Consider the following 27775-nt stretch of genomic DNA (forward strand, 5'->3'; position numbering starts at 1 on the left):
AGTATCAGGGCTCTCTCAGCCTCCCCTACCTGTTGTGGGGAGAGGAAAGAGAAGGTGATTGTAAACCCCTTTGAGCCTCCGGATGCAGAAAAGTGGCATATAAGAACCAACTTCTTCTTCTTCTTCCTCCTCCTCCTCCTCATCATGCTTTGGGTCACTCAGGTGGGCTTCAAAGCCCTGTCTGCTGGGTTCTGAGTATCAGCAGAACTGCAGGGTTTTTTTCTGGGGGGGGGGGCTGCCCTCAGTCCACAATGTATAATGACAAAAATAAGTGACACAACATCACAGTGTCATTCATTTCCCACCCCCACCCCCCAAAGCAAGAGCCAGAATACTGAATGGGTTTTCTTAACTGCATATTAAGAGCAGAGAAATGGGAATTTGAGGTGAAGTCATTGGTGTTGGTAGCAAACCAATTGTCCCGTTACATCTAGTTTCACAATTAGCTTGACTTTTATTAAGATTAGTTGTTTTTCATCATCATCATCATCTTTCGAATTATTGCCCGCCACTCCCTTACGGCTCGTATACCCTGTTCTTCACTGAAGGAGTCTCAAAGTGGCTTACAATGACCTCCCATTTCCTCTCCCCACAACAGACACCCTGTGAGGGAGGTGAGGCTGAGAGAGCCCTGATATGATTGCGCTGTGAAAACAAGAAGAGTTGGTTCTTATACGCCACTTTTCTCTACCAGGAGTCTCAAAGTGGCTTACATTCCCCTTCCCTTTCCTCTCCTCACAACAGATGCCCTGTGAGGTAGGTGGGGCTGAGAGAGCCCTGATATCACTGCTCTGTGACAGCAGCACTATTAGAGAGAGCAGCATGTGGAGGAGCAGGGAATCAAACCTGGTTTGCCAGATTAGAAGCCACCGCTTTTAACCCCTATACCACACAGGTTCTTAATGAGGACATATATATATTTTAAAAGAACACAGGCAGAATCAGGCTGAAAACATTGATTTCAGGGTTTATTTTACTGAGAGAGATATATACACATATAAAAATTCAACATATACAGTATAAATATAACCATATATTTAAAAAATATAATTTTAAATCTAAAGACGCATACGTTTCTATAGACTGTGCATATATGGACAAGGTTGGTCCTGTGTCCAGGTTTCCAGTTTACACAGGTCCCTGACTAGCTGTCTTGGATTCCAGAGGATGTGCAGTAGATAAAATACCCTGGAGGAAAGTTGCTTAGATAACAATCTGTCACCTTGGCTGCACCTGTGAGTGTTGAGAGTTCAGGTTGGCGGTGGACCCTTGTAACTCAGCATGAGGTTGAAGGAGCGTGCAAAATTGTTGGCAAGCTTGCAGCTGTGGGTCTCCTCCACGAGAGGGAGCAGAAAGGCCAGGAGAAGGAGGAGCAAGAGGAGCAGCTGGAGGGGCAGTGCTGCACAGCAAACCCGACGGAGGAAGGAGGAGACACCTCCTCGTCGTCCCTGAAAGACATAAGCCAAAGGAGGGAAATAGTTTACAGCAGTGGTAGTCAACCTGTGGTCCTCCAGATGTTCATGGACTACAATTCCCATGAGCCCCTGCCAGAATTTGCTTGTGGGAATCGTAGTCCATGAACATCTGGAGGACCACAGGTTGACTACCCTGGTTTACAGGACACATTTGCCAAGGCAGTTCAGATACAATGGGCAAGGGATGTCTAGATATACCTACAACAGATTTCAGCTGACTTTCCTAAGGCTGAGATCATTTCCCACTATATGTGTATATAGAGGAAAAGCTCAAGGTTTCTTAGAGTTTGGGTTTGCAGCCTTACAGTCACCTGTGTCCACCATCATCAAAAGCCACTGGTCACCAAGAAGAACATAAGAGAAGCAATGTTGGGTCAGGCCAGTGCCCCATCCAGCCCAATACTCTGTGTCACATAATGGACCCAAACCAGATACCCTCAGGAGGTCCACCAATGGGGCCAGAATGCCAGGTCTCCCACTGTTGCTCCATATGTTTATCCAGTCCCCTCCTGAAGCTGCCTATGCTTGTAGCTGTCACCACTTCCTGTGGCAGTGAATTCCAAGTGTTAATTACTTTGAGTGAAGAAGTACTTCCTTCCTACTGCTCATCAATTTCATTAAGTACCTGCAAGTCCTCTCTCGTTACCTCAATTGGACACCCCTCCTGAAATCAGCAATTATGGAGTGGGCAAATGATTCCCTTCTTCCACGAGAGAGGGGCAAAAAAATACATTCAATTTTACAGCCATTTCCCTGTTTTTCTTTAGTAATCCTTTTTTCCCTTGGGCATCCAAAGGTCCCACTTGCTCCCTGTCTGGTTTTCTGCTACTATAATATTTGAAGAAAGGTTCATTGTTGGTCTTTATGTTTTCTGCAATATGTTCCTTATAGTCCCTTTTTTGCCTGTCTGATCACCAACTTGCATTTTATTTGCCAATGCCTATGCTCCCTTTTATTTACTTCACTTGAGATAGCCTTCCACTACTAAAAGGAATCCTTTTTGGTTTCCATTATTTTGTGCATTAACCATGCTGGCCTTTTAAAATACTTATTCATTTTTAATCTGCAGTACACATTTAATCTGACTTCCCAGGACAGTGGTTTGAAATAGTCTCCAAGCTTCCCAAAGAGATTTGACCCTCCTTACCTTTCCTTTCAGTTTCTGCTTCACAATACCCCTCATTTGAGAGAAATTACGCCTTCTGAAGTTAAATGTGGTTGTGATGGTCCTTTTGGACAACTCCCTATTTACATAAATGCTAAACCTAATAGCATTATGGTCAATGTTCCCAGCTGGTGCTATCACATTTAGATCTCTCATCAGGTCATGAGCATTACTTAGGACCATGTCCAGGATCCTTGGTAGCTTCTGTGACCATCTGCTCCATGACTCAGTCATTATTAAGAAACCCAATCTCTCCTGACTTAGAATAATAGAATTATAGAATAACAGAGTTGGAAGGGACCACCTGGGTCATCTAGTTCAATCCCCTGCACTATGCAAGACACTTACAACCCTTTTTCTCATCCACTGTATCCTGCCACCCTCTTGAACCTTCACAGAATCAGCCTCTCTGTCAGATGGCTCTCCAGCCTCTGTTTAAAAATTTCCAAAGATGGAGAACCCACCACCTCCCGAGGAAGCCTGTTCCACTCAGAAACCGCTCTAACTGTCAGGAACTTCTTCCGAATGTTTAGGGAGAATTTGAACATATATTGACCCAATCAATAGATGGGTAGTTGAAATCACCTATTATGATATACTTATTTCATCTAGCAGCTACTTTTCTTAACTCGTTTGCTATATTCAAATCATTCTCTAACCTTCTCTAACCTTTAATCTGGTGATAACAAACTCCCAGAGTTAAGCTCTGTCTCACAGGTCCAAGACCTGTGGTGCCTTTCCTTGGGCTTCCCAGATTCTTATCATGAACCAAGAGTAAGGATAAGAGCATAGGTAGCCAAATTCCAGGTAGGCGCTAGAGATCTCCCAGAATTACAATTAATCTCCAGACTACATAAATCACTTATTTATTGTTTTATTACATTCATTCCACTTCTTCTGGAGAAAATGGCTGCTTTAGAAGGTGGATGCATGGCATAGCCTATCAAGGTATGTCCCATCCTTAAATCCCACTCTTGCAAATGCCACCCTCAAATCTCCAGGTAGTTCTGAACCCAGAGTTGGCAACCCCATGGCATAAAGAGTAAACACCCAGCTTCTTGTTATCCTCTTGTTTAAAGAATTAAAGTTGGGCTAAGTGGAAACTTGCTTTTGTTTCAGACATGACTCTTTCGTAGCACACCTTACAAAAAGGGCCGAGCTGAAGACAGAGACATTTATTTTCCCTATAGCAGAATAGTAGCCACTGCCCACAATTCAAGTGATACAAACAGCTGTGTTTGCTTCCACAGGGCCTGTTCAAACCTTGTGGGAAGATCATTGAAAACCAAGATTTCTGGGTACTATAAAACGACTTCTATGAATCAAGAGATTGGATGCAATGGATATATGACAATTCACCAGACATTATTTCTCTGAGAAAACTGCTTAGTGGAATTTTTCCATACATTTTTCTCAGCTGGGTTTTTTTTTTTTTTTGTAAGGAAGAGCAACAGTTACCTTTCGAATCAACTGTGTGATTTCCAAGAATCCACTGCAATTTTTCCAACCTGCTCACAGCCCTGGCGGGCAATTGATGGCAGCTTGGAAAGTAAACAGTACTTCTGACAGCTATTCTGTACCAGTGAAGTAAGAGCTCTACACAGTTTTGTGTAGATGGTGTCCACCATTTTGGCTTATTCAGCCTCTGTTGAGGGACCCGGAGGGCACCAGAAAGTTCTCCTCAGGGCAGTCAGGCTCACTTCTTTTCATGATTTCCTTAACAAGTCTCATGTTTTACAAGATGCCAGAGAATAAAATGGGAAGTGGAACAGATGGTGAAATTTGAGTTCAACATGTTTACAACTCTTTACAACTCTGCTGTGTGACATTCGGTCATTCTAATAAGGCCAAGGGAAAGAAGGACAAAGACTGAACTGCAGCCTTACAAAACATACCATTTCTCTCTAAGAACACCAGAGCAAAGAATTAGGGAAAAACATTGTCTGTTGCCTAATATGATACATCTCACAAAATGAGTGGAAATCAATGCTATGACTTTGAGAACTCCAAGGCACCAAAAGAGTATTCAGCCATCCTATTCCACATCCTACTCTTCAACTACCTCTTCACCCCTTCTGTTTTCCTACTAGAAGCACTGCTGAACTACACCAGACAAGATGGGAGAATTCATTTATCTACTTAGACCCTCTGCTGGGACTCCAAAGACAGTGTGGTATAGTCATTAAGAGTGGCAGCTTCTAATCTGGTGAGCTGGGTTTGATTCTCTGCTCCTCCACATGCAGCAAAGTCAGTGACCTTGGGCTAGTCACAGTGCTGCTAGAGCTGTTCTCACAGAGCAGTCCTGTCAGAGCTCTCCCAGCCTCACCTACCTCACAGGGTGCCTGTTGTTGGGGGAGGAAGGGAAGGCAATTGTAAGCCCCTTTGAGAATTCTCTGGGCAGTGGAAAGTGGGGTAGAAAACCCAACTTTTTCTTCTTCCCAAGGCAGCTCACAACCACATTCTCCTGTTTTTATCCTCACAATAATGGAAAAGTTAAGGCTCAGAGGGAGTGACTTCAACCAAGGTCACCCATGTCTAAGTGGGGATTTTAACCATGGTTTTTCCAGAGTTAAGGGGCCAAAAGCAGCCATGTTGTCTGTATATTCTCTTTCAAAAACACAGGCATTACTGAGTTAAACCCAAACAAAGGTTCTTCTCAGTCTCAGCCACTTTGCCCCTGTTGTTGGCCCTCCAGAGGAACTGGTTGGCCACTGTGTGAGGCAGGATGGTGGACTAGATGGACCACTAGGATCCATCAAGACTCTTCTTATGTTCTTGTCTCAGTTCACAATTTGATTGCATCATGGCTAGGCTGAAGCATGATGGCCACTGCACATTATTTATCAATTTAGAACATTTGTGTTCTGCACTTCTGGCAAACTCCTCAAGAAGTTCTGATCAATGGCTTGTGTTCCACAGGAAATGTCAACTAATAGAAGTGCGAAGCAATGTTGTTGTTTTTTTGCCAGTTCCTTCCTTATGCTGTCCCTATGGGTTCCCTTTCTCCCACTCCAGGGGTCATTATGAGCTACGATGTAGGGGGAGGTGACAAAGTCCCATTCTGCTGGTGGACATCCTTTCCATGAGTGGAGATTGGCCATAGAATCCAAGCCAATAAATGAAGAGAGTAATAGAACAACCCACACACTCAGCCTAGCAGTTAAGGAATTACATATAACACGCATGGGGAGCACAGCAACACAGACAGGTAGGTCCACAACTAACCACATTAAGAGCAATAGCATTTACCCCACTACCATTAATTTTTTTTAAAAGCCCAAATTAACAGTTAAACAAAGGCATTAGAAACTGAAAGAAACTGAGAGCCATGACCACAGATTAAATGTTCTTTTACCTAGTCATTGAACTGGCCTATTGAGTTAGTGTTGTACATTCTGAGTGGTTAAGCAGGGGTCTTTCACGTTACCTGTTACTTGATCTCTTTACCTGGAGAAACTTGGAGACTGAACCTGGGATATTCTGCCTGCAGAGCTGATGTTCTAGAGGGATGAGGGCTCTGGCTCAATGGAAGAGCATCTGCTTGGCATTCAGAAACTTCTAGGCAACCTACTGACTATCCTCCTGAGTCCAAGAGCCCCCAAAGACATGATGTAAATTTCATGCTCTGGCTATATGTTGCCGGCAGCCCCTTGTTTGTGCCTGTAGCGGAGGTTGGAAACTAGTGCTAATGACTCAGCTGGTCACCATGGCAATGCCGGGGCTGTCACAAAATCAACATTGTGATGTCTGTGCAGGATCAAGGAGTGGGAAGCTCACACTGCCTTGTGACTGAAGGACCGATCAGAATGTTTTGCCCTGGCTTTTGCAGGGCATGAACGGGCTCATTGCTTCTAATGGTACTGAGGATAGCTTGAGAAAGCACTGGGACAACTGAGCCTTGGTGTGTGGAGGTTAGGAATAAAGCTGGATTGAGTATTTAAAGAGAGCATGCAGCCTGTCCCTCAGAGGACAGAGAAAATATCCAGGTTCCCCTTCCCCCAGGTTTGCAAGGAAACTAGAAACTTGCAAGATCCCCGAATAACAAAAACAGGAGCACAAAACTGTACTGTGGATTGGGGGAGGTGCCTTTATGAAGTCATGGGTCCTAGCCAATCGGTGCTGACCAGAGCCAGCTGCTGCTGCAGACTTGCTGAACAGTTCTTACACAGCAAATCCTGCAAGAGGATATACATTTGCAGTGCAGTCCTAAAGAGGACTACATGCATTTCATCACACTGATTTTGAGGGGTTTAGAAAGACATAACTCTTTTTAGGACTGCTCTTCTATACTGCTGATAACTCTCACACAAGCTTCTTGCAGGGTTCATTTGCATAAAATATTGTTTTATTGATGTGGAAATACATCTACTGGTGCAGTTAGGGAAACAGAAGTGAATATGGTCATGATGTCCATCACTCCCACCCCCCTGACAGGAGGACAGAAAGCAAACACTGACGATTAGTGCCGGTGGTTTACATATTATCCTTTCTGGATTTTTCCACAAGGTTCCCTGGTTTTTCTTTGCAAATCTAACGTATTGGCATCACTGAGGCCTGAGTGGAATGCAGTATGTACTTTGTACACAGGACTGAATGCAGTCACTTTGCAGTGACTTCCTGGATAGCTAACCTGATTTGAAGATCAATCGCGACTTCTAACTGAGATTAAACAACACGTCCTTTTAAAAAAAAATCCATCTGCTCCATGAGATTACAGCGTCTCAAGGGGAAGCAATTAGGCCAGCCATGAATTTAATAAATCCTAATTATTTTGTTTGTATAAACAATGCAGGCCAAAACACGGGTGTAGCAAGGAGCTCTAATGAGGGAGAGCACTGCAGAAAATAAACCAGACAGGGCTGCTAAACCCCCATAAATAACCTGCTCTGATTCCCTCCCCCCTTCCCCAGCTGTGTGACATTCTGTGAACTGGAAGGCAACCTTTGAAGCACCATTCATCATCATTATTCTTAAATATCTGTTTGTACAATGCTCCCAAGTTTGCTGAAAGCCAGGAAGGTTACTCCATCACTGTCAAGGTGCCGAAAAGACACAGTGCCTTGAGAGACGGGACAGGCGTTCCCTCTGCCCTCCTGGTCTCCTCTTTATAGGTGAATTTATCCTGGCTGAATATTTTGATTTATTTTGAAATCCTTTTCATGGCTCTAGTGGTCAAAGCACATTTTTTGTGTGTGGCTGATTGCTTTTTGTTATGCAAATAAAAGAAATAAAGGTATTGACCTTTAAGGCCACCCATGGTCTGGGTCCAGTGTATCTAGGGCAGGGGTAGTCAGCCTGTGGTCCTCCAGATGTCCATGGACTACAATTCCCATGAGCCCCTGCCAGCTTATCTGAGTACACCCTCTGATGAGCATTATGCTCGGGCAGTGCCAACATGCTGGTGGTCCCTGGCCCTAAATAACTACGCTTCGCCTCAAACAGGGCCAGGGTCTTTTTGGCCCTGGCCCCAGCTTCGCGAAGATCTACTCCAGTAGTCCCACAGGGCCTGTAAAATGGAGCTTTTCCGCCAAGCTTATGGTTGAGACCAGAGCACACCTACTGCATGTAGCAGTTATTACTGGGCCTTCTGCTACATACATACTTATGTCTACATATATATGTATGTGTATCGATGTATATATATTGCCCCCTCTATTTCTGGGGTAGGGATTTACCATCTTTTTCCCCAGGCTACCCAATTTACCCATGCTGGGATCAATGAAGTGGGGTTGATTGCTGATTTTATGAAGGATTTGTATGGGTAACTTTAATTTTATTTTACATTTTTATTCCATTTCTATTCAACTTTTACAGGTTTATTATAAACCCTTACTTTGCTAGCCACTTGGAAAATTTGTGAGGGGCGCAATACAAATTAAATGAATGAATCTAAACACCGCCCGCGGTGCCGCGGGTGCCGCGGACTAAATAATTCGTTAAGGGCTTCTGGGGTGGGATGTGTCCGTGATGAGGAAGGGTCCGGATTGGACCCTTCCTCTAGACAGACAATCGGAGGGACCAATCGGCAGGCGCTTCGCGCCTACCGACTGGTCCCTCTGATTCCCAGCCCCAGTAACTGTGACGCGGTTGCTCCCGGCCTGACGCAGTTGCTCCCGGCCTGACGTGGCGAGAGGCGCAAAGCGCCTCTCGCCGCGTCAGGCCGCTACCTGAGGGAGCCCCCGGCAGCTCGCCTCCGTCAGGCCACCACCAGACAGAGCCTCCGGCAGTCGCACAGAGCGCGGATGCCGGCGCCTCCCTGCCGACGCCTACGTGGTCCTCCCTGTCGCCGCTGCCGGGGCCTCCCTGCCGCCGCCATCGCTGCGGGACACCACGACGTGTGAGTTCCTAGCGCCCGCTGTATCCCTCCTACAGCGGGCTATCTTTCTAGTGAATAAATAAATCTGCAAACTGTGCCAAGCAGAATCATTCGGGGGATGCATTTTTATAAAGAGAATAAGGCTGTAGTAGAATGGAATGGAGGGCAGTTTTATAAAGAGAACAATTGTAGTATATTATAGTGAGTACGGCATGGACTATCTTGCCACATTGCCTTCTACTTTTATAATTCCATTATCTGCACTGATAGATGCTCTATCTTTTCAAATACTTTTTCTGCTTCTAATTCTTGTGATGCTAGTTCTATTGTGTCGTTTATTAGATCTATCAGCCTCTTTGACCATATTCTCTCACTGTGTCATCTGCATCACGTCTCCTTGAAAAATGGCTATAAATAAAGTAAATAAATAGTTCCTGGCACTGGGTGAGATGTTAAGTTGCACCCTGGCCAGCTCAGGCAATTGTGCTTCCTGTCCTGCCCCCTTCCTTCCCAGCCACAGGACTCCCGTCTTGGAGGGGTTAAGTTTCAGGGGACCCTGCCTGAGGATCCAGCTATGGCTTTGAAGCATCTAGCAAATGTATCTGGTAGGAGAGTCTGGGTCATCCATGAGGAGATAGAGCTGGGTGCCATTAGCATACTGATGACAACTCAGCCCAAATCTCCAGACCAGCTGGACCAGAGGGCGCAAAAAACCCCGTTAAAGAGCATGGGGGAGAGAACCATTCCCTGAGGAACTCCACATGGCAGCTGAAAGGGGTGTGACATCTCTTCCCTTTTTAAGCATTTGAAAGGTTGTCACTTGTAGGAGGGCAGGGAGTGGTTCCTGTTGGCAGCAGAGGAGAGGACCCACAGTACATGGAGAATGATATTGGCTAGATACCGGGAAGGGGGGGGGAGATTCACAGTCAGAGTAGTTCAGCAGTAGAATTGGCTGCCTAAGGAGGTGGTGAGCTCTCCCTCACTGGCAATCTTCAAGCAGCAACTGGACAGATATTTATTCTTTATGCTGATCCTGCATTGATCAGGGGATAGGACTAGATGGCCAGTATGGCCCCTTCAGACTCTATGATTCTATGAAAATGGGGGGTGGGGGATGGGTGGGAAGAGGGTCGTTAATTCTTTTCAGTTGTCCCTTCCAGAGGATATAAAAATATTTTTGTCTAAGGTTTGGCACTCTTCCCATCAAGAATTAATTATAGCCTGTTGTTCTCCTGGGGTACTTGAGTTGCTTAAGGAGATATTTCTGACACTTGAGCTACGATATTGGGAAAAAATATTCCAGTGATCCTGATGAGGGATGACAACATACAATTCCTCAGCCCTGTAAACAGCCTGGATCCAAAAGATTGTGCTGTTAACCCTCAGAGAAGGCTATTTGGACATCTGAGTTCACAAAATTGCTCAGGGGTGACCTTGATCCATCTCATGTGTGTAAGAGAAGTCACCTTGGTGGCCCTAACTGGGCTGAAAGGTAAGACATAACTGTTGTGAATAAATGAATATGTAACACATATAGTCTTCATGAAAACTAAACATTAGCAATAGCTCAAGGAGGGGCGGCCTGTTCTTGAGAGAGAGAGGAACAGTTTCCAATGCAATTTTATGACGTGACATGGGAATCTGCTTTCCAAATAAATGGAAATAGAAAACCCCACCGGGCAGCATGAAAGGGCTGAGTGGATCCCTGCAAGTTGCTGGGGCGGCTACGGCCACTTCACCCATTATGAAGATCAGCCGGAACAGAACGTTTTGCTGGGAATCCTGATGAGCAAGTCTCACCGAAACGAATGGGTTCAATGAAGGGCAGCTACAGCAGTATTGACTCTGCATAAGGCAGCACCACCTTCCATTTCTGCATATGTTGGAACTGTGAGCATGAGCAGGGGTAGTCAACCTGTGGTCCTCCAGATGTCCATGGACTACAATTCCCATGAGCCCCTGCCAGCGTTTGCCGGCAGGGGCTCATGGGAACTGTAGTCCATGGACATCTGGAGGACCACAGGTTGACTACCCCTGAGCATGAGGATGGTCCCGGAGCCAGGGGACCAAGTCCTACGGGGAAAAGCTGAGGTACATGGGAATATTCAGTCTGGAGAGGAGGAGGTTGAGTGGGGAGATTGCTCTCTTTAAGTATTTGACAGGCTGTCTCCCTGAAAACCCACTTCCCCACCCCTCTCAATCTTATTTATTTAACTAATTAAACAAGTTTGTAGCCTGCCTCTTCTCATGACATGGGTTTGCAATGTTCAGTGTCCTAGATGCAATCTAGCATGCCTTGTCAGTTAATGCAGGGTTGTGATGAGGCCTGGCCATGTGCATTAAAAGGTGGGCCTCAGAATGTGGGAACCATTGGTAGAAGTGGTCTAGATGGGATGGAGGGTTTTCATAACAACTACTAAGAATTCACAGCAACCTTATTAGCTCAGACTAGTCAGATTACATCAGAGCTGAGAAGCTAAGCTAAGCAGGGTCAGTACCTGGATCGCAGACCACCATGAAAGACTAAGATTGTCATACAGAGAACAAAGAAGAGTTGGTTTTTATACCTCACTTTTCAGTGCCTGTAGGAGGATTCAAGGTGGCTTATAATCGTCTCTCTTCCTCTCCCTACAGCAGACACCCTGTGAGATATGTGAGACTGAGAGAGCTTCTGACGGGACTACTTGGTCAGAACAGCACTCTCAGGGCTCAGGGCTCTGACAAGCCCATGGCTGCATATGGAGGAGCGTGGAATCAAACCCAGCTCACCACATTAGAATCTGCCACTCTTAACCACTAAATCATGCTGGCAATGGTAAACCACCTGTGCTCATCTCAAGAGGTGGAACTTCCCAGAGTTGCCATGAGCCAGTTGTGACTTAATGGCACACTTTACCTTTACTAGTAATCCAATGTCCCCATGTCCACCTGCAAATGTGATGTGCCACCTACCCTACCTGCCCTGGACTTTGCATCTGTTCTCCATACACACCAGCAATTGTCTCTGATAAGCTACTTCCTGCCATTCTTACTTGCCAGAGATTATCCATCATGCTTTTGCAAGTTTTTAGGACCTTAGAACTTACCATAAATGGCCACCTTAATAACTGAATGCCTGTAAACATAAATAGCCTTCTCTTTTGATCTTTTGTTTATATTTTTGTTTTGTTTTGGTTTTGGGAACCAGCTTGGTGTAAGGGTTAGGAGCAGCGGCTTCTAATATGGCGAGCTGGATTTGATTCCCCACTCCCCCACATTCAACCAGCTGGGTGACCTTGGGCTTGTCACAGCACTAATAAAGCTGTTCTGACCAAGCAGTGATATCAGGGCTCTCTCAGCCTCACCCACCACACAGAGTGTCTGTTGTGGGGAGAGGAAAGGGAAGGCAACTGTAAGCCACTTTGAGACTCCTTCTAGTAGAGAAAAGCAGCATAGAAGAACCAACTCTTCTTCTTCTTCTTCTTCTTCGTTTGATAGGCTGATTGGTGGAATGCAAAACATACAAGGCTGAAAACTACTACCATAAAAAATGCCCCTGAATCCTTTGCAATGCACAAGCGTTTTGTGGCAGGTGTTCTTCAGCAGGAAAGTCATGTGGAATGCTGAAAACGGTTGGCTTTCCTGTGGATTATTCTGTGGATGGATGAAGGTGTCCTTACATGTATGAATGCTGCCTTGAAAGGTTTAGCATGTGCAAATGGAAACCTGTGCATAAATAACCTAGGAAAAATTTAGGGAGTTTGATTAACCCTCTATTAAAGCAGCAGGGAGAACGAGACCCTATTCTCCCTCACTCCATGAAGGTTTCCTGCAATATTGTGAGAATGTCAGAATGGGGCAGAAAATGTTTCACTTGCTCAGAGACTGTAAACCAGTTTGAGAATGTTAACCGATGAGTTTCCAGATAGGATTTCCAGATATTTGGGCTTCAAGCTGTTGGGGAAATCTCTCGAGCCCCAAAGAAACAAGGTTCCAAAAACGAGACTCTTTCTTCAACCAGTGAGTTAGTTCAACTCATGAAAAAACTATTTCCCAAGCCAGAAACAATTTGAAGTACTGCAAAAGGAAATAAAACAATTTTATGAAACGGTTTTGAAAGCTCCTTTTTTCTCTTCCACCATGAAATGTTTTAGAAACACCAACAGGTTGGGAAAGGAGGGGAGGAATTCTCTTGGGTTCACAGAGGACTGGCCTCCATGACAGGAAATGAACTTGAGTGTCAAAAACTGCCTCGGGAATTACAGGGTCCAGGGAAAGGGGAAAGAAAAACAGGATTCTTGCAAAGTACTTGGAGGAACCATGGGGAAGATTCCAATGGTCAAAAGCCGCTTGGTCTTCCAGCATGAGAAGCCAACTCTGTGGCCACAGAAACAGTGCAAATTCGGCGACAGTCCTGTGCTCAAGATTTGTATTGTCATTCCTTCACAAGGACTTAGAAATACAGGGATGATGCCTTTTCTCAAGGTTATATCTTAGTTGACTCCCCAGAAACCAAGGAGGCTTAAAACAATGCAATAAAACAAAAAAACAGGTGAACCAAGAGTCAAACAATGGACTAGAGAGCCAGTTTGTTGTAGTGGTTAGGAGTGCGGACTTCTAATCTGGCATGCCGGGTTCAATTCTGCGCTCCCCCACATGCAGCCAGCTGGGTGACCTTGGGCTCGCCACGGCACTGATAAAACTGTTCGGACCGGGCAGTGATATCAGCGCTCTCTCAGCCTTACCCACCCCACAGGGTGTCTATTGTGGGGAGAGGAAAGGGAAGGCGACTGTAAGCCACTTTGAGCCTCCTTCGGGTAGGGAAAAGCAGCATATAAGAACCAACTCTTCTTCTTCTTCTTCTTCTTCTAGATCAGGTGAAGTCAACCTGTGGTCCTCCAAAGGTCCATGGACTACAATTCCCATGAGCCCCTGCCAGAAAATGCAAGTTGAGTACCCCTGGACTACATGACCCAAGAATTCCCTTCCAACTCTATTATTCTACTCTATAATACAGCATTAGTCTATAGAAAAGCTGGATATTGGATGCTTAGGCTAGAAGACTCCTTAAAGGGTTACAGGTGCCATTAAGGAAACTCATCAGAAAACTGGGAGTCAATGGGGAGTACTGAATTAATCCTGCGCATCTCAGATGGGATGGCTGTGATGGTGGGGAGAGAACACAATATGGTGTTTGTGTGCATGTGTGTGTATGTGCATTGACCAGAAGGCTGGTCAAGGGACAATATGGAGATTGTGAGGCTGGCACATTGGATTTGTAAAGTTGGACCCTAGGAATGCAGTCTGTGTGCAGTAGGTATTCTCTGCCTCCAAATGTGGTTTCTCGTCTATAAGACTGATGGCTCCTGTGCAAATGGAAGTTTTAGCAGAAGAAGTTACCTAGCACAGATGGAACCATTAAAACGATACACATCTTTTGCAAATTGAAGCAGGTTTACTCTGAAGTGTCATTTTTAATGGGGTTTGCTCCTGGGAAAGTGATTTTAGGACTTCAGTATTATTCACTACCAAACCTGAGAGTTCCTGAAGCGGCTTAAAAATGCAGCAAAAAGCAAAACTGCTAAAACTGACTGGCTTGGCAGCCAGTGTGTGTGGGTGTGAGGGAAGTTACCAGAAACTATGATAAAACCATGGATAGCCATCTTGGCCTGTAGTAACTCAACAAGATTTTGAGTCCAATGGCACCTTTAAGACCAACAAAGATTTATTCAAAGCATGAGCTTTCGTTTGCATGCTCAGATTGTCTGCGGAAGTGTGCATGCTCATGAAAGCTCACACCCCAAATAAATCTTTGCTGGTCCTAAAGGTGCCACTGGACTCAAATTTTGTTATCTTTTGGTAAGTACATGAAGCTGTTCTCCCTCTCAATTTCCTCCTGCTGTTCAGAGTGGCAGCAGATAGTGGGATATGTGGGTTGGGGCATCCTCCACTCACAGAGGGGCCTGGCAGCCCTAAAAACAAAACAGGTGCACCCTGAACAAATACAGTCAAGCAGAACCACTAGCAAACAAACCTGGGTAAGGTTTTCACCTGGTACCTATAACTTTAGTAAAGCAAGTTGAAGAAGAATTGGTGCAGGGAAGCCAGCTGTGAGGAGGTACAGCAGAGGACATGCTGTCTATAGCCACACATGGCTGAAAATCTTAGCTGTTGCTACGGCTCACCCCTCTGAGCCTGGTGGCTTCATATTAAAGAGGCAGGTTCAAAGCATGGAGCAAGAGACCAGTAGCAGGCCTAGAGCCTCAGCTGGATTACCCATCCTGGATTTCTGCAGATGGACCACATTCTAAATGCTACACTCTTAATTCATTAGGCAGTTCCTTCTGTTCTGTTGAGTTTACCAAAGCAGAATTCTCTGTGGTTATCAAAATATTGATGAACCTAAATGGTTTACCTTGGCAGGGAAACAGAAAGAACTAACCAGAATACTTGAACAGTGATGCCTGTTTAGCTGTTTGGGTCTCATGACAAACTTTACTATACCCATCACAAAAGAATAAATCTTACTTTCTTTATTGGACAAGTACATCTCTTTTTTAAACCTCTGGTAGAGTAATTATGTATTTTTTTAAAGCAACCATCAGTAACATTTGACTGAATCCACCGTTCCTGTAGAAACAACCCCCCACCCCCCATAACAACATAATTTACCTTTCTGAATGAGTTTGGCTCTTCTCCAAAACTTGTAATCTGTTTATAAAGACAAAAGAGTGGGTTTTTTTTTTTTGGTAAGGCAGGAATTGTGAGATCCCAGTGGAGCCTATAAGCCAATGTATATTTCACAGGGGGAACATTGCTTTACAGTTTCTCCTCATCTGGACAACCTAAAGCAGCAGGTGATTTCTGTTTAATGAGCTTTCTAGCACACATTCAGCTTAAACTCCAAAAGGATTTGGGTTTCCTAACAGTCAGAATCAGATAACAGAATTAAAACAAGAAATCACTATGATTTTACTGACACCTACTGACAAACTGTAGCTCTGCAGGAGGAGACTGGGCAAAAGTCTTCCACAAAACAAGCCCCCCCCCCCTTTTAAGGCTACAAACCTAAAGAACTTGGATAAAAGTTCCATGGGAAGAAACTGGACTTATTTCAGAATAGATCAAATTAAGATTCCTCCCCCAGTAAGAGCAGAACCAAATACTTAGGGGTACTGAACGTCTTTGATAAGAAAAAGAAAAACAGAAGAGCCCTTCTAGTTCAGACTAAGGGCCCAGCTAGACAAATATCATGGTTCCCAACATCCAGGCAGGGCCTGGAAAGCTCTGAGAATCAAACCTGACCTCCAGATAGCAGAGATCAGGACCCCTGCAGAAAATGGCCAATTTATCCCATGCTCTTGTACTCCTCTATGGTCCAGTGCTACTGCTTCTTGCACAGTGCAGGAGACAGGAGGCAAAATGACAGAAAGCACAAAGAGCTATTTACAGCCTACACACTGTTGCAGTCTACCTCATGTAACCATGGGACATGCACTAAGAAAGTTAGTCAATGGCCTTAAACTGCTAAAGTGAGCATCAGCAGCAGGGATCAAGAAATTCTTTGGAATCCACGTGTTGGTCTTCGCTTCCTGAACCATTTGAATCGGCTGTTGCTTTCAAACTGGATCCTGAACTTGATGGATAAGTTTTCTGACCTAACTGGGCACATTTTCTTATTTCTGTTCCTGCTTAAGGCCTGCCACGAGACAGCAGACAAAATACACCTGCCTTAGATTTCCAGTACTTAATCCAGTTATTGAAAAGACCCACAATCCCTCTGGGACTAGCCATTCCTGAATCGCAAGGCGTACCCATGAATTGCTCGTGTCATTCAGTTTAGATTTGTAAAGCATCCACTGGTAACGCAGTTCCTCCATTTCTGTGGACTTTTGGACCATTGGTGGAAGGTTCAGGAGGCCTTCAAAGCGACACTGCCCTTCGGGAACACGGCCCTGGAGTTCCTGTAGGGAAGGTAAGGGAAATTACTGCCATTCTCCTAATCCTCCCCATAATAATCTCGGGGTTGAATGCGAACAATGCATACTCTACCCCATTGGCTCTCCCTGCGTATTTGACCAGATTGGGGGAACTTCTTAAAAATTCTTCACCACATTGCAAGTAATGGAGTGGGACAAACCTTTAACTTGCTGTGCCTTGTTTTAAATTCTTCATTACTGGATGGCTTGGTGGCCAGAATTTTGGACAGCGTGGCATTTTCTCCTTGCAGCCATACCTCAAAGTCCTTCACGAACTGGAAATCATTGGCATCTTTCCCTTTGGCTAGATTCTTCTGGATCATAGGACAAAAGAGAAAGCAGAAATGTAGTGAAATAAACTGAAATGTTCTTCTCTCCTATGCCAAGCTTATTCTGTGCCCAGAAGTAAATCCCATTCCGCTCAATGGAACCTCCTCCCAAGTAACTGAGCATTGGACTGCAGCCAAAACCATAAAAGGTTCTTTCAAAATCAATCCTCTGTGATTATTATATTTCTATCAAGAAGGATTTCTCTTGCGTAAATGTTCAAGATTAATGTGTTTTAAGAGCATCTACTTTGGTTAGTTTTAACATCTCCAAACAGCCATAGAAAAGGTTATTGGCACAAGGTGGTTTCATGACTTGCGTAGTTTTAAAAGGGTGAATTAGACAAATTCAGGGAGGATACGTCTATCATCAGTTATTCACCATGATAAGGAACAGAACTTCCAGGCTGGGAGGCAATATATCTTGGAATACCAGAAGCTAGACAAGGGGGTGGAATACCCAATACATGATTTCCAGAATTTCCAGCTCTTAGACCCAGCTCTTAGAAACAGGATACTGGGGTAGGAGTGGGCAATTCCCACTGAATTTCTGCAGACCCCTCCCCCCCGCATGTCATTCCTCAGGACCCCTATCGATCCTCCAGGAGCAGAATTTTGTGCAGTTGAAAAGGGGAGGCTAGAAATTTCAATTCTGGCACTGAAAAATTCAATCTGGATCCAAGCCCACGATTAGGGTTGAGGATTCCAATGTGGGAAATTCTTGGAGATCTGAAGGCATTCCCTGCGGCCAATGGAGTCAGAGAAGAGAAGGGAGCTCAGTGGAGATGTGATGCCATGGAAGCCACCCCCACCCACCTCCAGGCTGCCATTTCCTCCTCACCCGGACATTAGCTGTAACTCTGGGAGATCTCAGGCCCCAGCTGGAGCTTGCCAACCCTATCCATGATTTAAATTTTCTGCATTTCCACCCAATCAGAAATACTAATAGTGCAGTGTTTCCTAAACTGCATGATGGAATGTACCAGTGTGCCATTATAGGCCAAAGTGGACCTTAAAATAGGCTTGGGGCAGCTCACATCAATAAGAATATATATATACAAAGTAAATATAAAACTTATAAAATACAGCTGCCATTTTGGATGTCTCATCCCACAGAACAGGAAAGTACCATGCAAAACTGAACTCCCTTCGCTCTACTCTAACTGGGTTGTGACATGATCCCAAGGGTGGGAAGAAGAACACTCAGGGGTTCCCTGATTCAGCCTGTAGCTCCTGCTGTTAGGCACAGGAGATTGCATGAAACACCCAGCGGTCTTTAGGCAGCAGCTGGACAGATCCTTATCCTTAGCTTTAGGTTGCTCCTGCATTGAACAGAGGGCTGGACTAGATGGCCTGTATGGCTCCTTCCAACTCTATGATTCTAGGATTCTATATTATTATGGTGCATCTTTGATATGGAGAGTGGGAGTTGGTCAGCCACTTTTGTGCATTCAGTCAGGTCCGGCCCTGAAAAAGTGTCCAAGGATTGAAAATGCATCCAATTTAGATGGTGAACCAGCTCTGAAAGGTTCCTTGCCAGACCAGATTGTACAGAGGTTTCCAGGAGGTACAGAAGAGTAAATAAGAGAGATTTTAAGAAGCTGGGAAAAAGGGAGTTTTCACCGTTACAAACATATTGGAGCCAAAAACAGACTTCATTCCCAAGGTATCTGTAACACTGACTCTCTACTGGGTAGCAACCAACACCTGCTGTGAATAAGGCCCCGTGCCTTCTATTAAATACTTTGATAGCTGAACATAGAGTTGTAAACCACAGAAAACACACTCAGAACAGAAACAAGGTCTCAGTACAAGCAAGAGACATTTAAAAAAAAAAAAACAAGATCTGCTTCATAATCGGGATCTAATTTGAGTCAGGGCTCTCTAAAGTTCAGAACTCAGCATCTGTAGGCTCTGCCCTGGAGTCCTCCTCAATTCCAGGGATCAGTACTGGAGCATGAAAAGTCATTGTAATAAAATGGAGAGTGCCTCTAACCATCAGCAGAGTCTGTTGCTATTCTTACTGAGTGCTTGTTGCTCACCCCAGTACAATTACAGGGCAGGGATTAGTGCAGCTTCGAGAGAGTCACAAGTTGCCTGTGAACAGTTGAACTGCTCAATGAAAAATTAGATCTCTGCTTGACAGTGGTGAGCAGAACTTAAGACAAGCCAGCAGGTGGCCGCACATACCCAGTCTATCAAGACTTTCAGCAGCCTAGTTAAAAATGCCATTTGTTTTGCTGAGCAGATTGATCTCATGGGCAGGCAACTGCTGATGCTTTTATAGCTCTTTTCTGACCTCTTAATTGTTGTTGGTATCGGCTTTCAATATCTGCTTTGGCTTTCACGTGCTATTGATGTTTTGAATGTACGTTGCATGTTTTTGCTACCATATGGTGAGATCAGGACCCTGCAGAACCTTAAGCAGTCCCACAGGGCCTGTAAAATTGACTTGTTCCCCATGGCCCATGGTTGAAGCCTGGGAAACATCTAATTTCAGCTGGCCTCCATGCCGGATTCCTATTGGGACTCCATCAAGTCGACGCTATAGGACTTGACTATTGCCCCGTGCCCCCTAGACAGGAGGCAGAATAGGGCAAACTGTATAGTTAGTTATATATTTGGTTTGGATTTTATTGTATTTTATAAGTTATATATTTAGTTTGGATTTTATTGTATTTTATATTATAATTTTATGAGAGCCAGCTTGGTGTAGTGGTTAGGAGTGCGGACTTCTAATCTGGCGAGCCACAGGGCTAGCCACAGCACTGATAAAGCTGTTCTGTCCGAGCAGTAATATCAGGGCTCTCTCAGCCTCACCTCCCTCACAGGGTGTCTGTTGTGGGGAGAGGAAAGGGAAGGCGAATGTAAGCCACTTTGAGCCTCCTTTGGGTAGAGAAAAGTGGCATATAAGAACCAACTCTTCTTCTATATGTTATAAATATAGATTAGTTAGATCTGTCACATTTCCTGTAGACACTTATGGTTGTGAAAGTTGGGCAGTGAAGACATCAGATAAGAGGAGAGTTGATTACTTTGAATTTTGGTGCTTGAGACAGCTGCTGCGGATTCCATGGACAGGAAAAGTCACAAAGACATTTTAGAGCGCATAAAGCCTGATATAACACTGGCAGACAAAATCACACAACTCCAGCTCACTTACTTTGGCCATATCATGCAATCCAACTCAATGGAGAGCGTGATTATGCTAGGACTGGACAGCAGGAAAAGGAAAGCAGCCTGACAAAGAATGCGATGGTTAGTTACAATCAAAATGGACACTGGCCGGAACATTACGTTACTAAAAGAATGGTGAAAAAACGAAAATCGTGGCCATAGGATTGCTAAGAATCAGACATGACTGAATGGCTAACATCTTCTTCATAGTGTTATAGTATAATTTTCGTAATGCTGAGATTGTAAAAGGTTGGTATGTATTTTTAGCTGTTTTACAACCTGCCCTGTGCAGGGGAAGGATGGGCTAAAAGTCTCAACATACATGAATGAATGAATGAATGAATGAATGAATGAATGAATGAATGAATGAATGAATGAATGAATGAATGAATGAATGAATGAATGAATGATACCCTGTCTTATAAGATGAAGAATGGGGATGGGCATTTAAACAAATACACAAATATACATTATCCATTCACTATTTCCGGGGGGAGAGGATACTCATTGGGCCACTTTAACACTATGGTCTCATTTCTGCAGCTTGTTCGGAGGCCCAGGTCACATCCCCATCTGCTCACCTACACTGCCTGAAACAGAAAGTTACATCAAAATATAGGTGTGTTCATCTCACCTGATAATGCTCGGCCTCACCCGCCGACTGAAAAGCAACACCTCCTGATGACGTTTGGTCTGAAATGGCCCTCTTCTTCCCTGCATAGACCGTCACCCTATTTGGGGGCATTTTTTTAAGGAGACGAAGATAGCCAGAAGCAGGGGGGGAAACAGAGAGCCCATGAAATTCTTCTTAACATGCTTGTTCTCTATTTCATTGCATGTCAACAACCAGAAACAGAATCAAATATCTCCATGCACCTGGGTTGGACTACTTGTGAGAACGTGTCTAATATGGATGTGGCAGAATGAAGCCGACATTGCCGGAGACTGGACTTGGGACCTCTACATGCCAAGCAGATGCTGCACCACGTTAAGCTTCAGCTCCTCCCTAAGAAGCTGCCACCCTTTGTGGAACATGGTCAATCCCGGAGAGAGGTCAGTGACCTTGTGTAGTCCCCAGTCTGAAGTCCATCCCCTAGTGCAGGGGTAGTCAACCTGTGGTCCTCCAGATGTCCATGGACTACAATTCCCATGAGCCCCTGCCAGCAAACACTGGCAGGGGCTCATGGGAATTGTAGTCCATGGACATCTGGAGGACCACAGGTTGACTACCCCTGCCCTAGTGAGTGGCTATGAAAGCTATGTAAATGGGAGTGGGGAAAAATCTATTCCAGTGGGCATACAGTTCAAATGTCCCAAAACATGAAAACAAATCCTTAAAATCTATACTCAATCTGCAGATTCAGATGATGAAATTCTGGGACCCCATACTTAGAAGTTCTAAATGTCAGTAAAATTCCAGTCTTATTAGAGCCAAAATACATATTATTACAGGTGACACAAGATGGGCCACAGGTGCTTCACCTGACTCTCGGTCACATGTTTGTGTGAGGAATAAAAATCTCTTCATAGCTCCATGTGGCACCATACACTGTGAGGTGGAAAAGGAGCTTCAAACTCTCTCCTCATAGCTGTTTCAGCATGAATATGTGACTGGGAGTCAACCTTTGCCACCATTACATGTATTTTGGCCTTTCCACCTCCACATACAGATGGCGCCACCTTACAGAAGCCTTACTAACCGGTCTAGGATCTAGGAAACAGATCTTGGAGACTTTCCCATATGCAGGAAAAACGAGGGGAGTGGAATATTGGGTTGGATCAGTTTCTCCCAACCTACAGCCTGAGATGAGGGTTTCTATTTAAATACAGACTAAATTGGCAATTATCACAGATTTACCCTTCCTGCTGCAGACCCTCCCATGTAATTTCTCAGGGTCTCCCTTCTCCCCAGGAGTGAAATTTTGAGGAGATCTGTGGGCTTTAGTGGGATGGAGGAGTCTGGAAAGCTCCATTCCACGGATGGAAAATTTTATCGGGATCCAGCCCTTCATCTTACCTCATAGCTCTAAGAGTGTCTTTGTGATTCTTCCAGAGAACTGAAGCACCATAGCCCAAGTCCTACTTTATAATACTAGCTTAGCAGCATTTAGGGGTGGGCGGGGATGAGGAAAGAGCTGAAAAAAGATACCGTGACAAGGGGGGAAAGGGTTCCTGCCAGTGGATTTTGCTCACTTTCCCTGGATGAGGCGTTCCTGTTGAGGGCCATTTTTTAATGGATTGTTACTTTCAGGGGGATTGTTCTAACAGAGAGTTCGTAGCTGTGATTAGGAAACGGCTACAACCTGTGGCTGGTTTCCCCCAATGATGAGGAAACCTGACAGACTCAGGAGGTGGAGATGGATTTCCTTGCCAGCTGCACCTTGTGAAAGAGCTGCTTCAGTCTGGGAAGGAAAAGTGTGGTCAAGACAGGAAAGCTTACAGGTGCCAGGAAAGTTATGAAGAAAGGAAAGGAGGCAAAAGGTTACGTTCCCAGCACCCCTCCACAATTCACTGGGACTTATAGGTGTTATTTCACTGCCTCCCCCCCAAAGAAGGACCTAGAAAGAGCCCACCCCATCATTAGGAGAAGCTGTGGAGCTGCAGGAAAAGAAAGGGTCCAGTCTGAGAAGATCATTCGAATGTAAGAGAGTAGAAATATATTTTCACTCAGCAAAAGAAAGGGACCTATGGGAAAGGATTTTGTTTAGAACCACAGATGCTGTTTATTACAGGGCCCATGTTCTCTGGGGATGCCTACAAACAGTTTTTCTATGCTGGAAGGGTTGCTCTACCCACCAAACTGTGGGTCTCCAGATGTCCATTGACTGCAATTCCCATGAGCCCTTGCCAGTGCTGGCAGGGGCTCATGGGAATTGCGGTCCACGGACATCTGGAGAGCCACAGTTTGGCCACCCCTGGTCTAGGAAATAGTCTCGTGAAAGTCCCTTCTTGAAAGTCCACCCCTAGACAAACCCTCTAAGGCAGGGGTGGCCAAATTGTGGCTGGCAAGGGCTCATGGGAATTGTAATTTATGAACATCTGGAGAGCCACGGTTTGGCCACCCTCCCTCTACTATCCTGTAGCTACTGTGGAATCCAGTTGTGCAACTGCCAACAGGGCCACACCCTATGGTGGGGCAGTGGCTAGGTTCCCCGGCTTCTGGCACTGCTCACTTCTGCCAATCCTTCCCTTTGTGTACCTCTCCTGATGCCAACCTGACCTCCATGTGCTCCTGAGCAGTTGGCATGCTGCCCAGAGATTTCTGGCAGTGGGCATGCTGGCAATGTGAGCGGCTGCGATTGTGTATTGTGGGAAGGCTCATGAGGGAGAGAAGGCAGCTGAAAGGCACATGGTTGGGGGTAGAGAGGAGTGTGTGTGTGTGTGGGGGGGAGGGGGGGTCCTGGTGGTAGGCAGAGGGAGCCCCCTGTTCACTCTGTGCCCAGGCCTTCCCAAAAGTGGAACTGGCCCTGAGTCTTCCAATGTCACAGGGCTAATATAAAGTACCGCAAAGTAAATGAGAGCAAAAGCGACCAGGCCCAGCCGGTGCTGAGGGAACGGGAGAGGTCAACACAACCACGGCTTCTCCTGCCCTCCCCAGCCAGCCGTGGGACCCAACGGGGAGAGGCCTAGCCTGAGCCTGTCTCACCTCACCAAGTACCTTGACATCATGTCTTCGAGAGACTTCCAAGACCCCTTCAGCTTTTTCAGTTCGGTCCGGATCTGGGCCGCCCCCTCCGGAGAGGAATTTTCCTCCACCAACTGCCCGTGGGCCTCAGTGAGGTGCAACTGGATTTCTTTGTCAGGAAACTCAGCTTGCAGTTTCTGAAAATTTCCAAGGGGGAGTTGCTGTATTGCTCTTTTTAATGGCCTGATATGCAAAGCGGTTTAACATCGTAAAATGCATGCAATTCACTGAAACTGGTACAAACAAAAATAAATCAGCAATGCCCTTGGTGTGCACAGAAAGCGATTGGGGGACACTTTTAAAAAATTTCATATAGGGGCTAATTCAGGTTACTTAGCCTGGATTCCGGTTAAGTCAGCCACAATACGGTCCTATGGAAACGCACAGGATTTGTTAAAAAGCCCCCAAGACTCATGTGTGGGGGAGGAACGCCGTCAGGGACCTGGCTGGTGGGAGAGAGCTCCCAGCACTGGCAGGGTGTGTATTGGCATGGCAACGGGGCGTGGCTGAGCTAGGCGTCAGTTAAACGGATGGCCTGACATTGCTCCGCCTCTTTTTCCCCGTCAGGGCGCCCAAAGACACAAAACCTTCCCTCCCTCCCTATTTATGAATTGTTGGGACTATTTGTTAGATTTTGGATTGTATTGTTTAACTAGGGGCAAAGCCCGTTGTCTCCAAGAATACAACGGGCACTAGAGCTTGGCAGTTGGAAGAGGAAGGAGAGGAGTTGTCCAGTCTGTAAGGGCATGGGGTTGAATGTTGAGGCCTACTGCACAGGGTTGTTGTGCAGATGAAACAGGAGACAAAAGAGCCAGTTTCCTCTGCAGAATAACGGTGTGCAGTGGCCTCAAACCTGCAGAGACTTGCAAAGAAGAAAGACACATGGCTTGGCTGTGTCTAACCCCTGGCCAGAGCAGTATTTTAAGTGACTTTTCTGTGGCCTCCCTGTCAGCCAACTGTTTGGCAGAAGGGGAAAGTCCCCCCCCCTCAAAAGGAAGGCCCTCAGACTCCCCTGTGTTGCTCTTGGAAACGCCTCCCTCCCCTCAGTCAGGGGCTGTCAGAGGCTCCTTTGCAGCAGGCCTGAAGGGAGGTGGGAGGGAGGAGAGCACTCTGTCAGTGTTCTGAGGCAAAGGGAGGGAAGTTACAGTTGGATGTGACAGTTAGGACAGCCCTGGGGCGAAAAGGGCTGGCGCAGCCTGTCCAAGCCTCTGTTCTCATCCCCCTTGGCAGCCCTGCTGACCTCCTCTCCCTTCGGTGGTCAGGAGCAGACTGGCAGCCAGACTGGGCTGGGTGAATGGAATTTTGGTCTGTCCTGGTGAGGGGCCAATAGGAAGGTGCTTCGTGTGCCTCCACATTGGCTGCTTGGCCCTGGATGGACACTCGGAGGGCCCAATCAGGAGCCGCTTTGCGACTCCTGATTGGGCCCTCTGAGTTTTTATCCTGGACAGGGCCCACCCTAACTCCTCCCCAGGTGGCCTTACCCTTTTATTTAACCGCAGGAGCGGTTAAAGATTGTCACAGCCGGTGGAAGTGTAGCATGGGAAGCTTGCGCGCTGGCCTCCCCTAGATTTGGGGGCCCCCTTAAGGGGCTGTGTGGATGTAGAGCCTGGTTGAAGGCTTGCGTTTCCAGGAGGCAGGAGAACCCAACAGAGGCTGACGCCCGGAGGGGTCACTCCGTGTTGCCTCCCCCCCCCCTTTTCAGCCTGCCATTATGTCTGGGATTCTGGGCTGGATAGCCAATGCAACCTGTTGAGGGGCAGGCTGTGATGGGCTGCCTTGTGGTCAGCTGACCACAAGAGGGCAAATTTCTCTTCCCATGCTTGCCACGCTCAATGTTGAATAAAGGCTGTGGCCAAATATTTTATGCCAAATTATGGTTGTCAGTGTCCTCATCAATATCCTCCTGAAGGCAATTGCAACTAACTCATGCAATTCATTTCCATGGACTTAAACCCACCTAGATGTAGGATACTACAAATACTTCAACAGTATCTATGTCTCCTCTTTGTTTCTTACAAGTAGAAGACAAAACTCCCTGAATCAGGCCAACGTTCTGGATGAGGGTCGCTACCACCTACCAGTAAGAAATAGAGAAAGAAGACTGTGTGGTACTCTTAAAAGTATTTAACTTAGCTTATCCATAGGTAGTTTTTTTTCTGTAACTGGAATCTTAAAAGTGTACACTAAAATATTAGGTGTTTTTACTGTCCCAAGAGAGAGATGGAGTAACTGGAAACACGCTGGGGGAAAGATTTCCTTCACTATATTCTCTAACTTTGCTAAAGTTTTGCTAGGTCCTAGGGATTAATTAATTCATTTTACTGCACTTAAGCCCAAATTCTGTTCCATCATGGGACTCCAGAAGGTCTGCATAGGGGTTTCCAGGTGGCCTTCCATCTGGGCAATCTCTAGACTCAGGCAAGTGGCCGCAGCCTGCAAACCCTGCCTAGGGTTGGGCTACACAAGCCCCCATCTGCAACTAGATGGCTTATCTTTACTTCACTTATGCCTTTTACATCAGGCTCTTTTCCCTTGTTGGGGACCCAAAGGGCTTGCAATGATTTATTTTCCTCCATTTTATCCTGACAACTACCCTGTGGAGTAAGTAAGGCTGGCCCAGGGTCTTCCAGCATGCTTCTATGGCAGCAGTAGAAGATTTGGCTTTTATATCTTGCTTTTCATTGCCCAAAGAAGTCTCAAAGCAGCTTACAGTTGCTTTCCTTTCCTCTCCCCACAACAGGCACTCTATGAGGGAGGTAATGCTGAGAGAGCCCTGATATAACCGAAGAAGAAGAGTTGGTTCTTATATGCCGCTTTTCTCTGCCCAAAGGAGTCTCAAAGCGGCTTACAGTCCCCTTTCCTTTCCTCTCCCCACAACAGACACCCTGTGAGGTGAGTGAGGCTGAGAGAGCCCTGATATTAAAGCTCAGTCAGAACAGCTTTTTCAGTGCTGTGGTGAGCCCAAGGTCACCCAGCTAGCCGCATGTGGGGGAGCAGGGAATCAAACCCAGCCCACCAGCTTAGAAACTGCCGCTCCTAAGCACAACACCAAGCTGGCTCACATTCTGACCTTATTCCCTGATTTCCTTTAGACCCTGCCTTTCTGTCCAGTGAAGACCCACAGTAGCTTCCACCATTTTCCCCTCCTCAATTCTACACTCAAAACAAGTCCTTAGAGGTAGGTCAGGTTGCTAACCTTAGGTGAGGCTGGGAGATCTCCAGGAATTACAACTGTTCACCTGATGACAGAGACCAGTTCCCCTGGAGAAGATGGCTGCTTTGGAGGGTGGACTCCATAGCGTTATATCTGCCTGAGATCCCTCCCCAAACCACAAAGACTCCACCCCACCCCCCATCTCCAGGAATTTCCGAACTTGAAGGTGGCAACACAAGAGGGAGATGAGGCTGAGAGGGTGGGTCTGATCCACAGCCACATAGCAAGTTTCCATGGCAAAGCAGGTCACTGAATCTCCCAGATTCAGGGGTAGTCAAATGGCGGCCCTCCAGATGTCCATGGACTACAATTCCCATGAGCCCCTGCCAGCGAGCTGGCAGGGGCTCATGGGAATTGTAGTCCATGGACATCTGGAGGGCCGCCATTTGACTACCCCTGCCCTAGTCTGTTAGCTCTAGCTATGACACCGCCCTCGCTCTCTCCCTCCCTCTTCTTTTG

General features: G+C 45.9%; 1 protein-coding gene and 1 long non-coding RNA gene across 12 annotated transcripts in view; one reads left to right on the forward strand and one right to left on the reverse strand.

Moving 5' to 3' along the window:
* Window positions 1-955: 955 nt before the first annotated feature.
* SYNE3 (spectrin repeat containing nuclear envelope family member 3) overlaps window positions 956-27775 on the reverse strand; it is a 93979-nt gene continuing 67159 nt past the window's right edge. For 4 of the 11 annotated variants that reach the window (XM_077323594.1, XM_077323592.1, XM_077323593.1 and 1 more), the window contains 6 exons: window positions 24064-24239; window positions 21052-21148; window positions 17076-17228; window positions 16750-16899; window positions 15608-15646; window positions 956-1448 (listed from right to left, as the gene is read on the reverse strand). In XM_077323594.1, the coding sequence (XP_077179709.1) occupies window positions 1251-1448; window positions 15608-15646; window positions 16750-16899; window positions 17076-17228; window positions 21052-21148; window positions 24064-24239 (813 nt within the window). In that variant the 3' untranslated portion in view covers window positions 956-1250. Of the gene's footprint in view, window positions 1449-15607; window positions 15647-16749; window positions 16900-17075; window positions 17229-20403; window positions 20481-21051; window positions 21149-24063; window positions 24240-27775 lie in introns of those variants that run through there. The other 7 variants (XM_077323598.1, XM_077323597.1, XM_077323596.1 and 4 more) reach the window with 7 other exon arrangements.
* LOC143830715 (uncharacterized) overlaps window positions 21161-27775 on the forward strand; it is a 30398-nt gene continuing 23783 nt past the window's right edge. The window contains exon 1 of the long non-coding RNA XR_013228577.1: window positions 21161-21470. This is a non-coding gene — a long non-coding RNA (uncharacterized LOC143830715). The remainder of the gene's footprint in view (window positions 21471-27775) is intronic.

Source organism: Paroedura picta, chromosome 2 (genome assembly GCF_049243985.1).
Source record: "Paroedura picta isolate Pp20150507F chromosome 2, Ppicta_v3.0, whole genome shotgun sequence".
Classification (NCBI taxonomy): Eukaryota; Metazoa; Chordata; class Lepidosauria; order Squamata; family Gekkonidae; genus Paroedura; species Paroedura picta.